The sequence below is a fragment of the Hippopotamus amphibius genome, chromosome 12 (genome assembly GCF_030028045.1).
Source record: "Hippopotamus amphibius kiboko isolate mHipAmp2 chromosome 12, mHipAmp2.hap2, whole genome shotgun sequence".
NCBI classification, from domain to species: domain Eukaryota; kingdom Metazoa; phylum Chordata; class Mammalia; order Artiodactyla; family Hippopotamidae; genus Hippopotamus; species Hippopotamus amphibius.
The window spans coordinates 24,410,352-24,423,899 of NC_080197.1; the positions used below are offsets into that span (position 1 = coordinate 24,410,352).

A 13,548-nucleotide genomic window follows, 5' to 3' on the forward strand; every position below is an offset into this window, starting at 1 on the left:
TGCTTCATTCCCTTTCTACCCAGGGCTCCTTCCTCATTTATCCCGAATCAGAGGCACTGTCCTTCTCTGAGCCCCAGATCTCCTGGGGGATCCCCCAAACCCGCCCATCAAGCTCCTGGTCAGAGTATATGTTGTAAAGGTGAGCATCCATTGGCCTGGCAAGCCTCTAACTCCAGCAAAAGTAATGTACACAAAACCTACAAACTGAAGGGATCAGGGTCCAGCTTCTTCATTTTTCAGGTGGGAAATCTTAGGTACAAAGTGAAGAGACTCTCTGGGATTACACAGCTTGCTCACGGCAGAATCTGAATTTAGAGCTTAGATCCCCTGACTCCTTGTTCATAGTTTTAGTCCCATAGAATGGGGAGTATAGTTCCAGGAAGAGCACAGCTCTGTAAAGCTTTGTGATAGCATGTCATCAAATACCTTTGTACCATTATTGCAGTTTTCATACAGCGCTCAGCAGAGCCCTGAAATATCCTTAAAGGCATCTCAGGGAGTGAGGGGAATGAGTGAGTTGCTGCCCCTTCACTCCCAGCACAGAGCAGATGCTGTACTTTTATCTAGTTTAAATATAGGCGTTCTGACTAAGATGTAATTTAAAGAAACATTCTGTGGCACTCTTCTACCATGATATATAAGCATCCCAGTACATGCTTTAGGTATGTCATCTGGACCTTCTGCCTCTTGCAACACTGCACACTAGATGGTCTGAAATAACTTCCTAATATAATACATCTAGAAATGCTAGATAAACAATCTTTTAAACAAATGCTAAGCTCATAAGAAAAGGAATTCCCGATGGGCCAAAATGAGGAAACAGCAGGAATCGCTGAACAAGCCCTGAAGTCAGAATCTCTTGAGAGGATTTGTCCATACCTGGACCCCAAGCCTTCGGTGCTAATATCTAATAGCCTGTACAAGGTGGGAGACACAACCAAGACCCTTGCATGAAGCAGCATCCAGGAAGGCTCTGTTCTCAGTGAAAGGTGGGTAGCAGGAAGCCTACCCCCTGGGAAAGGAGCCTGTAGGGTAAGTGGTCTATCTCAGCCTCTGTTCCCATTGGGGGAAACAGAAAAAATGTCTTCCCTGAGGACTTACTATTAGAGTTTTGCCCTCAGATTGATTTAAGACTTGAATTTTTATTATCTGCTTAGTCGAGAAAACTCAAAGATGAGAGATCGGCTTAAAGTAGTCCTGAATTAGGCTTCACAGACTTCCATAGATTTAGGTAACCAAATTTGGGTTCACAATCCCAAATTATAAAATATGTAAGAAAACAATCTCTCAGAAAAAGTTGTCAGAAAGAAACATCACAAAGGAGAATTAGATCTCTAAGGGCCTTGGATGTAAGAATTTTCAAATATTAGAAATATAAAACAGCTGTTTAAAATTATTTCACAAGCAGAGAACAAAAGGCTATAAAAATTGACTGGGCAGTTTTGAAAATAATAAGATTTCTAAAGATGGAAGACCATTAAAAATCAAATTTTATTAAATGCACATACATAGCAGAATGGTAGATTAAACTATGGTATGTCCACACAACAGAGTACTATGCAGCTGTAAAAAAGAATGAAGATGATCTCCATATCTGTCAACTGATATGGAGTGATTTCCAGAACACAGTATAAACTGAAAAAATCAGAGTACAAAAGAATACCTACAGTGTGCTGCTCTCCATGTAAGAAGGAAGAAGATCCAAGAAAATACACATTTGTTCCTTTGTACACCAGAAATACAGGAAGGATAAACTAGAAACTAAAGGGACTGGTTTACCTAAAGAGTGTGGATGGTTAAGGGGTGGAAAGAAAGGGAGAATGGGATTCAATCAGTATAGTGTCTACTGTAAGCCAGGCACACGGCTACGGGTTGCTTCCCTGAAATTAACAAGCTAATTCTAAAATTTCTGTGGAAGAACAAAGTACTAAGAGTAGTACTAATTGAAACCATGAGAAACCAATTTCCCTCCCTTTGACTGGAGAGATTAGACAGGGGCTGGGGCAGTGGTGCTGGTGGGAAGATGTATTAGTCCCCTATTGCTGCTGTGACCAGTTACCACAAACTTGGAGACTTAAACAACATAAATCTATTATATTATGGTTCTGAAGGGCAGAAATCCAAAATAGGTCCTACTCGGCTGAAATTGAGGTGTTGGCAGGGCTGCATTCCTTCTACAGGCTCTTGTGAAGAATCGTTTCCTTGTTTTTGACCTTCTAGAGGCAACCTGTATATCTTGGCTCATGGCCTCTTCCTCCATCTTCAAAGCCAGCAGAGTAGCACCTTCAAATCTCTCTCTCTGACTCTCCCATCTCCCTCTTTCACTTCTAAAAACATTTATGATTATATTGGACTCACCTGGATAATCTAGGCTACTTCATCTTGTGATCCTTAATTTAATCACATCTGCAAAGTCCCTTTTACCATGTAAAGGAACATATTCATAGGTTCAGGGGTACTTGGACATCTTGGGGGGGTGTTATTCTGCCTGCCACAGAATGTAAATTGCTATAACAACTTTGGAGAACAATTTGGCAATATTTAGTAAAATGGAAGATTCTCACAGCCAATACCCAGTAATTATACTTCTAGATATAATCTTAGAGAAATTCTCATATATGTATGTAAGGAAACAGATAAGAATTGCTCATTCTAGTATTATTGGTAATAATAAAAAAATTTAGAAATAATCTAAAGTGTTCCTAAATAGGGGGGAGGGAGAGAGAGAGAGAGAGAGAGAATCAGTCATATAATAGACACTACAGTTACATTCAACAAACTACAGTAACAGGTATCAACAAGGATAGGTCTCCCAACAGAAATTTGGATGCAGTAAGGAAGTTCAATGATTCCCAGTTTGTGGAAAGTGGCACCAGTGGGGCGTTTCTTCTTCCTCTTCCTGAAAATCACCCCAAAACAAAGAGAGCAAAAAATCCAGCTTCCAATTATGGTGAAATCAGAGCATTAAAACTGTAAACCAGCAGGAAGGCTGGAAGATCTTCCAAGAGCGCTGCAGGTGGAGTCGTGTGCGTGAGGGAAGGGGGAGGACAGCACTCAGCAGAGTTCAGGGTCAGCAGAGCCTGTCTCAAGGGAGACAAGCACACCCTGAGGATTAACGTTTGCATCGCTTACTAAAAGCTAAAAATTCTGGATAAGATTTTAAAAACGTCTTTTAAAATTTTTTTTTAATATTTATTGAAGTGTAGTTGATTTACAATGTGTTAATTTCTGCTGTGCAGCAAAGTGACTCAGTTATACACACATATATTCTTTTTCATGTTCTTTTCTGTTATAGTTTATCATAGGATATTGAATATAGTTCCCTGTGTTATACAATAGGACCTTGTTGTTTATCCATCCTATATATAATAGTTTTCATCTGCTAATCCCCAACTCCCAGCCCGCTCTTCCTTCCAACCCCCTCACCCTTGGCAACCAGAAGTCTGTTCTCTATGTCTGTGAGTCTGCTTCTGTTTTGTAAATAAGTTCATTTGTGTCATATTTTAGATTCCACATATAAGTGATATTATATGGTATCTGACTTTCTCTTTCTGACTTACTTCACTTGGTATGATAATCTCTAGACCTCTCCATGTTGCTGCAAATGGCATTATTTCATTCTTTTTTATGGCTGAGTAGTATTCCATTGTATATATGTATCACATTTTCTTTATCCGTTCATCTGTCGATGGACATTTAAGTTGCTTCCATGTCTTGGCTATGGTGAATAGTGCTGCTATGAACATAGGGCTGTGTGTATCTTTTTTTGTTTGTTATATTTTATTTATTTATTTATTTATTTATTTATTTACTTATTATTATTATTTTTGGCCATGCTACACGGCATGCAGGATCTTAGTTCCATGACCAGGGATCAAATCCATACCCTTTGTGGTGGATGAGTGGAGTCCTAACCACTGGACCACCAGGGAATTCCATGCATCTTTTTGAATTATGTTTTTTTTCTGGATATATGCCCAGGAGTGGGATTGCTGGATCATATGGCAACTGTATTTTTAGTTTTTGAGGAACCTCCATACTGTTAAAAACATCTTTTAAATGCAATGCTGAGCTTCCAAGAAAATAAAACATTTTAGAGTGGAAAAAAACCTCAAAGTAAAAGCAGGAACTGCTTAAAATGTACCCAGGATTTTGTTTTTATCCATGTATGGTGAAGCCAACAGATCAAGATATGGTTGCTATTGAAAAGATAGTCTGTTTCAGTTTTCTAGAGGAGGGGCATGTTGTGCCCTGCAGGGCCACACGGGGAAGCATGAGGGGCAGTCCAGAGGCAGAAGAAGGAAGGGACATGCAAGGGCCAGAACATTTATTGTGGTTTCTGCAGGAAAGGCAGGGCAAGATAGCGTAAGCAGGCTTAGGATCGGCTAGTTTGAATAATTCCTGTGGGCTCTGAGGTACAGGGGCTGTCTCAATGTCTCTAGTTGTCTGGAACCTGGCCCTGGGGATGATTAGGGCAGAGGAACATTACTTCCTGGAGTATAAGAGCCAGACAGAGGAGGTGGTTGGATGTTGTATGGGCTCTGGATCGCTTGGTTCTTATATGAAAGGTACTCTGGCAGGTGCGTTGTTTGCTAACTCTAGGAATTAGTAGCCCTGGCAGGGGAGTCTCTCCAGGGTCAGTAGAGCCCCAGATACCAGAGCATCACGAATACAGAAAATATGAAAATACGGTTAATACAGGAACCTAGGGAAAAAGAGTGCTAAAGCTGGCTTTCACCCCACACTCACTGCTGACCCAGCAGACCTCATCTTCCTTGTGGATGGTTGACAGGCAGTGAGGACAGAAGATGAAGTCCTGGAGCTACCTGGGGGAGGAGATTGACTGAACAGCCTTATGTAAAGTGGAGCCCCCCCAACCTACACCCTCAGCATAAGGATGAACAAAAATAGGAACTTGCAAGGCAGAAAGAGACACCAAGGAAACTTGCTTGTCTTAACCTTGGCATCAGTTGTGGGGGCAAAAGTCTCCCCTAAGCATACATGACCACAAGCTGCTCTAACGCTGTTCAGGGCCAGTGTTCCCACCATCCGTGTGAACCGCAAAACCTCAACTGGAGGATTTAATTTAAAGTGGCTGCAGGTTTGTAATTTTCCTAGGAAACTGGCAGCAGTGAAAACAAGACCTCTCTGGCAGAGAACACCCACAAGAGGCCCTCAGCATGAGATAAACCAAATAAGAGTCATGATTAAAAAGTACTGAAATACAGAGAAAAAAGCCACCATGAGTAAGAATTAGCAAAACTAACAACAGATTTAGACCCCAAGGTTGTTGATATTGGAATGACTAGAAAGTATACATTAAAAAAAAATTATTTATTTATTTATTTATTTTTGGCTGCATCAGGTCTTAGTTGTGGCATGCAGGATCTTCATTGCAGTGCTCGAGCTTCTCTCTAGTTGTGGCGTGTGGGCTCAGTAGTTGCAGTGCACGGGCTTAGTTGCCCCACAGCATATGGGATCTTAGTTTCCCGACCAGGGATCGAACCTGCATCCCCTGCATTGGAAGGTGGATTCTTAATCACTGGACTACGAGGGAAGTTGCAACTAGAGAATATAAAATAACTATATATGAAATGTTTAAAGAAATAAAAGAATGAATTTAAAATGAGCAAGAAACAAGAGACTATTAAAAATAAACAGCAAAGTTTAAAGGACCAGTTAGAATGTTTAGAAATTAAACGTGCACTATTTAAAATTAAAAACTCAATGTTGGAGCAAAAGATTTGAACAGTCACTTCACAAAAAGCAAATATATATATGTATATATAAGGCCAATAAGGACATGCAAAGATGCTCAATGTGCTTCATCAGCAAGGAAATGCAAATTAAAATCAAAATGAGCTACAATTTCACGTGCACTAGAATGATGAAAATAAAAAAGATCGACGATACCCAGTGTTGGTAAAGATGTGGAGCAACTGGAACTCTCATTCATTGCAGGCAGGAGTGTAAAAAGACTAAAAATGTACTGCTGTGTATAAATTATTCTTCAGTAATTTATGCATGTTGTGAATTTACTAAATTACATACTTATCAAAAACAGAAAAAGTAGGTTTACTACATGTAGTTTAAACCATGCAAAATAGTGCTATATATCACTTAGAGGGGTGCATCTACATGTAGTAAAAATATATATATATTTTTTCTTTTGTGAGTGAGAGACCCCAAGTAAAGGGTTCTGGCTACTTCAGGGATAGAAAGGGAATTAAATCTGGTAAGGGCACTCAGAGGACATTTGGTGGTGGTGTTTTATTTAAGAAGTTGGACACACATGCTCATTGTATCTTTCTTTTATTTAGTTAAAATATTCTTAATTTAAAAAGTGAAACAAAAAAGGAATAAAAAGTAAAATATGCTGGGACTTCGCTGGTGGTCTAGTGGTTAGGACTCTGCGTTCCTAATGCAGGGGGCCTGGGTTCAATTCCTAGTCAGGGAACTAGATCCTGCATGCCACAACTAAAAGATCCCACATGACACAACTAAAGGAGCCTGCATGCCACAACTAAAGATCCCACACGCTGCAACTAAGACCCAGTGCAGCCAAATAAATAAATAAATAAATAAATATATATATATAAAGTAAAATATGCTCATTGTAAAAAATGAACGTCAAATGATATGGAAAGTTGTAAATTGAATGTGAGTCCTTTGTACATCTTTCCACACATTTTGTTTCCTTATATTTTTTGTTATACCTATTTGTATGTCTTAAGTTTTTTTTTTTGGCTGCATTGGGTCTTTCCTGCTGCACCTGGGCTTTTCTCTAGTTGTGGTGAGTAGGGGATACTCTTTGTTGCGGTGCAAGGACTTCTTATTGTGGTGGCTTCTCTTGTTCAGGAACTGGCTCTAGGTGCGCAGGCTTCAGTAGTTGCAGCACTCGGGCTCAGTAGTTGTGGCCCCTGCATTGGCAGGTGGATTCTTAACCACTGAACCACCAGGGAAGTCCCTGTCTTAAGTATTTCAATAATTAGTTTAAAAGAAAATAAAAGTCATCTTGTCCAATCTCTCAGCTTACTCTTTGCGGTGGAAGATCTCTCCTTGGTAACTTCCTGTTTACACTTAATCGGAGATTAGCTCCAGCAAGGGCAAGCTTGGGTTATGACAATGACATTTCTCTCAGTTCCACCCATACTGTCTCCCTAGGCTACCAACCTGGCTCCTGCGGACCTGAATGGCAAAGCAGACCCCTATGTGGTGGTGAGCGCTGGCCAGGAGCGGCTGGACACCAAGGAGCGCTACATCCCCAAGCAGCTGAATCCCATCTTTGGAGAGTGAGGCTTGGCCCTGGGCTTGGGAATGGGGAGCAACTTTGCCATCCGGCCCTGTGGCTCTCACTCAGGCAGCTGGTGCGGTGATGGTGGGGGAATAGACAGAGGCTGCTGAGTCCCCTCACACCCCTACCCCCACAAGACCACCTCCTAAGGCGTGGTGGTGTTCTCAGCTGTGCTCTCTCCTGGCCAGGGTCCTGGAGCTCAGCATCTCTCTCCCTGATGAGCCACAGCTGACCGTGGCTGTGTTTGATCATGACCTCGTCGGTTCTGATGACCTCATCGGAGAGACCCACATTGATCTGGAAAACCGATTCTAGAGCCACCACAGGGCGAACTGTGGGCTGGCGTCCCAGTATGATGTGTGAGTCCAACAGGGCCCTCAGGAGTCATTCTAAGTCTGACCAAGGACATTCAAGTTCACATCCCATCTGTGCGTCCAGATCCTTCAATTTCATAGAAGGGGACTCCTCTGTGACCAAGACATTATAGCTTAGTGGTCAAGAAATGGGCTTGGGAGTTGAGATCCTGTAACTAATAAGTCACTTGACCTCCCTGAGCTTCAGTTTCCTAATCTGCAAAATGAGGGTAATAATATCAGTATCTCCTTCACAGGAGCACCCGACATGCATATTTGATTTTCACCATTATCGTAAACGAGGATTATCCTGTTCCCCAGTCGAGTTATGAACCTGGATGCCATGTACTCAAGGGTCCCCATCACTGCCCCTGTGCCCAACTATGTTCATATGCTGGCTCCAACTGAGGCACCTTTTTTTTCTGCCTGCAGGGACGGGTACAATGCCTGGCGTGATGCATTCCGGCCTTCGCAGATCCTAGCAGAGCTGTGCCAACGCTGCGGTCTTCCCCCACCTGAATACCGAGCCGAGGCTGTCAAGGTGGGCAGCAAACTTTCTGACGCCGCCAGAGACCCCGCCTCCAGGTACCAGCCCCTCTCTGCTGGACAGTCCAGAGGGAGCAAGATGGTAGAAGAAGGTACAGGGGCCCCTGGTGCCCAGCCTAGTGTTTCCCCCAAAGAGCTCGCCTCCCTCTGCAAGCAGAGGAGGTGCATGTGGCTGAGTAAGGACAATAGTGGAGAGAAAATGGCCTTTGTTGGTGAGTGTGAGATCTCCAGGGAGCCCTTCAGAGCCATAGCTAATTGGGGACACTGGGTCCCATACAACATACAATATGGCTGCAGAATTTAGCTCGTTTCATAAATGGCCAGTGGTCTGTTCCCTAAACAAGGTCTGCAGAAAGGCCACAGCCCCCCAATCCCACTGTCCCCCCGACTACTGGCTTTTCACTGGCAAAAGTAGTTCTAGCAGCACCCCCAACTTTCTGTGCATTGTGGACTGGCCCTCCCAGCCCACGGGCTGTCCAGTGCAGCAGCTGCCTCAGCCCAGAGCGTCTGTTGAGGGCAGGGGGAGGAAGGGAGCAGAGCTGGGACCTGTGCGGAACACAAGCTCACACACCTCTTGTTGCAGGTAGTGGGGGCTCCAAGGTGGCAAGTGAGGTCCCTGAGGAGGCCCAGGCATTGCTGGTGCTGCGGCGCGGGCAGGAGATGCCGGGGCTTGGGTTCCAGCTGGTACCTGAGCACGTAGAAACACGGCCCCTCTACCATCCTCGCAGCCCGGGGCTGCTGCAGGTGAAGGAGGGCTCAGCACCCAACCCTGGAACCCCAGGACTCCCACCTGGTCCTGGAGCTGGTCCCCCTAGACCTCCACCTAGGCACTGCCACTTCTGACTCTGGCTCCTGATCCTGGTCCCCAGCATCCCCACTCCAGTCTTGGTCTTCCATCCTGGACCCCATACCTCCACCCCAAACTCTGGTTTGGAAGGACCCCCACCCATGGGCCACCAAGGCTCAGACCTGGCACTCCCAACCTGACCTCTACCCCAGATTCCTAGGGTCTCGACCCTAGAATACCGGTTCTTACTTTTGATCTCAACCTTCCACTGCTGGGGCCTCATCTCTGAGGTTAACTTCAACCCTGGAATCTCCAGATCAGATTCCACCTTCATCCTCATCGCCCAGGATCTGCCATCTTGACCTCAGCTCTTCTCTCCATCTGGGGCAAGGCACAGCCTCTGGCCACAGGGCCTTTAGGGGAGGTGGGACCCCAGCAAGACCCTTTAGCCTTGTCCTGTGCCCCCAGGGATCCCTTCATATGTGGATTGACATCTTCCCCCGAGGTGTGCCTGCCCCACACCCAGTTGACATCAAGCCTCGGCAGCCAGTCAGTAAGAGAGAGTCAAGAGGTCCTGGCCCCTCCTCCCATGGGGCGGGCACATCTTGGACAGCCTGTACAAGGGCGCTCTGAAAACCTGTACAAGGGCCATCCGTGAAGCAGGCAGAGCTAACCCACGCTTCAGGTAGGTGAGCCACTAAAGTCTCTCCCTCCCACTCCATCCCCATAAGCCATAGCAAGTTGGGTGTCTGTCACTTGCACCTGAAAGAGTCCAAATACCAGTTAACCCCCTTCCTACCTAAGCTAGTTAGTGGAGGCTGTGTGTACTTCAGATGTCAGCCATCTGTCACTTTCTATCTCTAGGCTCTGCTTTTCTTGGTGTCACTCTCAGGGAGGCTTTTGCAGTCTGGGGTTCAAAGTGGCTTTTAACAGTGCAGGCTTACATCTTACCAACCAGACTACTCGAGCAGAAAAATATACATGTCTTTCCCAGTTAGAGCAAAAGTCTCGGGCTGATTCTCGTTGGACCAGCTTGGGTCAAATGCTGATTCCTGAACCAATCATTGTGATCAGAGGGCTACAGTGTATTGATTGACCAGTCCTGGGTGATGTCCTAGGTGATATACCCACCTCTGAAGCCAGGTGGGGGTTGGTATGCCTCACCAGGACCACGCAGATTGACAGCAGTGGGGGTGAGGTGGGGGTCGCCAACAGAAAATCAGGGTGCTGTTAACAAATGAGGGGAAATTGACACTGGGCAAAAGGAAAACAACAGATATCCAGGAAACCTCATGACAGCCAAGGACAGGGCTATTTGGGGTAGGATCAAGATGTCACAGCCCCTCCTTCTGTCCCTCAGGGACTGCATGCTATCTTCCCCAGTCTGTGTCTCTCATTCTTCCACTTTTCTCTGCAGACTGGCTTCTCTGCTTGCACAGAACTTTGGCTTGTGGTGACTCCAGCTCTGCATCTGATGCTTTGTGACTCAACCTTTCAGGGTCTTGGTTCCAAATTTATGGCAGGGAGAACCTCATTGGCTCAGCTTGGGTCAGCAGGCCATTCCTGGTGCCATCCGTGGTGGCTGGGGTGGTCAGTGATACCTGGGGCTGCCCCTTCAACCTGGGGCTGCCCCTTCAAGGGACCACAGACATCTTGATCACCCAGCTGGGCACATGTCAGGTGCTCAATGAGTGTCAGCAGCGCTGGCTCAGGTCCTTCCTGCAGTCCCTCGCAGGATCCCTCTCAAGAGTCTGAATACCCTCCCTCAATACATCCCTCAGCTATGAGCTGAGTCATCATCTGGAACACGGAGGATGTAGTTCTGGATGACGTGAACCCGCTCACTGGAGAGATGTCAAGTGACATCTATGTGAAAAGGTAGGCCTGCAGGCCGAGTTGGGCACATGGCTGTGTACTGAGGTGAGATTGCGAACAGGGGCTTGGGCCCGGGGCTGAGCCAGAGCCCTGTCCCCTAGGCCCTAGATGGCGCCTGGAGCTGGGTGGAGGGACCGGCTGGTGGTGAGCGAGGGGCAGGCTGGGTGAGGAGTCGGGTTCCCCGCTCGGCCCAGCACGGATGCCCACCCCTTTGGCCTGCACCTTTCCCCTGGCTCCAGCTGGGTGAAGGGGCTGGAGCACGACAAGCAGGAGACAGACGTTCACGTCAACTCTCTGACCGGGGAGGGGAACTTCAACTGGCGCTTCGTGTTCCGCTTTGACTACCTGCCCACGGAGCGCGAGGTGAGCGTTCGGCGCAGGCCTGGACCCTTCGCCCTGGAGGAAGCCGAGTTCCGGCAGCCGGCTGTGCTGGTCCTGCAGGTCTGGGACTACGACCGCATCTCTGCCAACGACTTCCTTGGTACTGCTTAGCTGTCCTCCTACCTCAACCCCAGCCCCGATTTCTGCCCTCATTGCCCTGCCCATTGGGTTCCCTACTCTAACCCAACCCTGAATCCTAGATTTCAGACCCTAGGTCTGCTTTCTGGCCTAATTACTGAACTTATTCTGTCCTGAGCACCTCCATTCCCACCCAAAGGCTCCCACTCAGTCCTCTAATTTGACCTGAGCTTGAGTCACTCTGGACTCTGACTTTGGAGCTAACGTCTGGTCCCATCCCTGATTCATCAAGGTCTGACAGCCTAGTGACATTTGGGCTGTGTGGTGTGTGGTCCATAGCTGTCGCCTGACACCACCTTGTAACTTTCGATGCCCGACTTACAATTCCACTGTGCTGCCTCCTCCCCCAGGATGTTGTCGGCCATCTGTCACTTTCTGCCTCTGGGCTCGGCTGTCCTTGGTGTCACGCTCAGGGAGGGAAGGTTGGCTCAGACAGATCTTGAGCTCCTTCCTAACCCAGAGAGCTCTGGACTTGCAGGATCCCTGGAGCTGCAAGTACCGGACATGGTGCGTGGGGTCCGGGGTCCTGAGCTCTGCTCCGTGCGGCTGGCCCGGGATGGGGCCGGGCCAAGGTGTAATCTGTTTCGCTGCCGCCGCTTGCGGGGCTTGGTGGCCTGTGGTGAAGCTGCGGGGGCCGGAAGACGAGGAGTCGGAGCAGCGGGAGGCTCAGGCTGGCAAGAAGAGAAAGAAGAAGAGGAGGAAGGGCCGGCCAGAAGACTTGGCGTTCTCGGACTCAGGAGGCAACGTCTACATCCTCACGGTGGGTGCGGCCAGGGCAGGAACCGGGCCAGGCGGGGGCCAGGCCTGAGCCCACCTAAGAACGTGGCTTCTGTCCCCCTTTTTCCAGGGGAAGGTGGAGGCAGAGTTTGAGCTGCTGACCGTGGAGGAGGCTGAGAAACGGCCAGTGGGGAAGGGGCGCAAGGAGCCGGAGCCCCACCCCGCCCTCCCTGAGAAGCCCAAGTGAGTGGGCGGTGCAGGAGGCGGGGCCAGAGCCTGGTGGGGGGAGGGGAGGGGGCGGCCGGGGGCTTCCTCATCACTCCTCACCACCCGCCACGCCGCAGCCGCCCCTGAACCTCCTTCACCTGCTTTGTGAACCCGCTGAAGACCTTCGCCTTCTTCGTCTGGCGCCGCTGCTGCTGCTGGCGCTGGCCACCGTCTCCTCCTCCTCGTCTTCTACCCCACGCCCGGCCGGATCAGCCAGCTCATCTTCCGCCCCCTCCACCGCCGCTAACTGGCCCTGGACACTCATCCCGTAATGCCAGCTCCTCAGCTCCTGCTCTCGGCGGCCTTTCCACCGATACGAACCATCCGGGAGTTCCCTACTTGCTCTACATAAACCTTATGGGGGACTCCGCTCTGTCACCTGAACGCCTACTGCGGATAATAAATAATACTGGGGCCAGAGAACAGAGGTATTCTTGGGTGACCTCGGCTGCGGGGACTCTCTGGACTAATGAATACACACGATGGGAGGCTGCTCACTGGCCCTGCTGCCAGGAAGACCAGGACCCGCCAGGCAGCTCGCTGCCCAGGAGCCCTGGCCACTGCCCTCTGAGCAGCCCAGCTGCTGCTGCTCCTGCCAGTGGCTGGGTCCCTCTCCCCTGATCTGCCCATGGCTTCTGCTGTCCCATGACAGCTAAACCTTAACGTGCTTCATGAACTTGGAGGAACCCTGAGTAGGCAGATCCCTTAGGACACTTGGTTGCGAGTGACAGAAATCCCACCCAAGCTGGCTTAAGCAAAAAGGGAGTCTGTTGGCTTACACAGCTGTAATTCCGAGGATCTGACTGGTTTCCGGTGCTGTCTGTCACAGGGTTCATACAATGTCACCAAGACCAGTTCTCTGCCTCCGCGCCTGGCACTTCTGTCCTCAGGAGACGCTCATTTGTGGACAGGGTCTCTCCTTGACGTGCAGGATGGCTGCAGCAACCCCACGTCTCCCCATGCTCATGTCCAGGAGGAAAGAAAGCTTTCCTAGTCCTGACGGAGCCTGGCTTGCTCTGGGTCACTGGGGCCAAGGGGGATGGGATATGCTGGTTGGGGCCCTCCCCTGGAGCTTAGGGTGGGAGATGGCCCCTCCTCCCAAATCACACAAGCTGACAGGGTTCCTGGGTGACCAAAACAACACGGCTCGCTGCAGCTCGCGATAGTGCCCACCAATAACACGTCCAAGG

At 48.3% G+C, this 13,548-nt stretch overlaps 1 protein-coding gene and 1 non-coding gene across 2 annotated transcripts in view; both read left to right on the plus strand.

The window, feature by feature from the left end:
- LOC130833929 (fer-1-like protein 4) overlaps positions 1-12,861 on the plus strand; it is a 45,999-nt gene extending 33,138 nt beyond the window's left edge. Inside the window, 17 exon segments of the mRNA XM_057704052.1 lie at positions 24-105; positions 108-139; positions 7,165-7,292; positions 7,483-7,677; positions 8,080-8,199; positions 8,201-8,232; positions 8,351-8,355; positions 8,818-8,937; positions 9,449-9,551; positions 10,774-10,858; positions 11,095-11,336; positions 11,853-11,980; positions 11,982-12,134; positions 12,222-12,334; positions 12,436-12,503; positions 12,506-12,529; positions 12,532-12,861. Of these exon segments, the coding sequence (XP_057560035.1) occupies positions 24-105; positions 108-139; positions 7,165-7,292; positions 7,483-7,677; positions 8,080-8,199; positions 8,201-8,232; positions 8,351-8,355; positions 8,818-8,937; positions 9,449-9,551; positions 10,774-10,858; positions 11,095-11,336; positions 11,853-11,980; positions 11,982-12,134; positions 12,222-12,334; positions 12,436-12,503; positions 12,506-12,529; positions 12,532-12,605 (1,704 nt within the window). The 3' untranslated portion in view covers positions 12,606-12,861.
- TRNAR-CCU (transfer RNA arginine (anticodon CCU)) lies at positions 6,385-6,457 on the plus strand. Its single transcript has one exon. It is a non-coding gene; the product is annotated as a tRNA-Arg (tRNA).
- Positions 12,862-13,548: the final 687 nt, after the last annotated feature.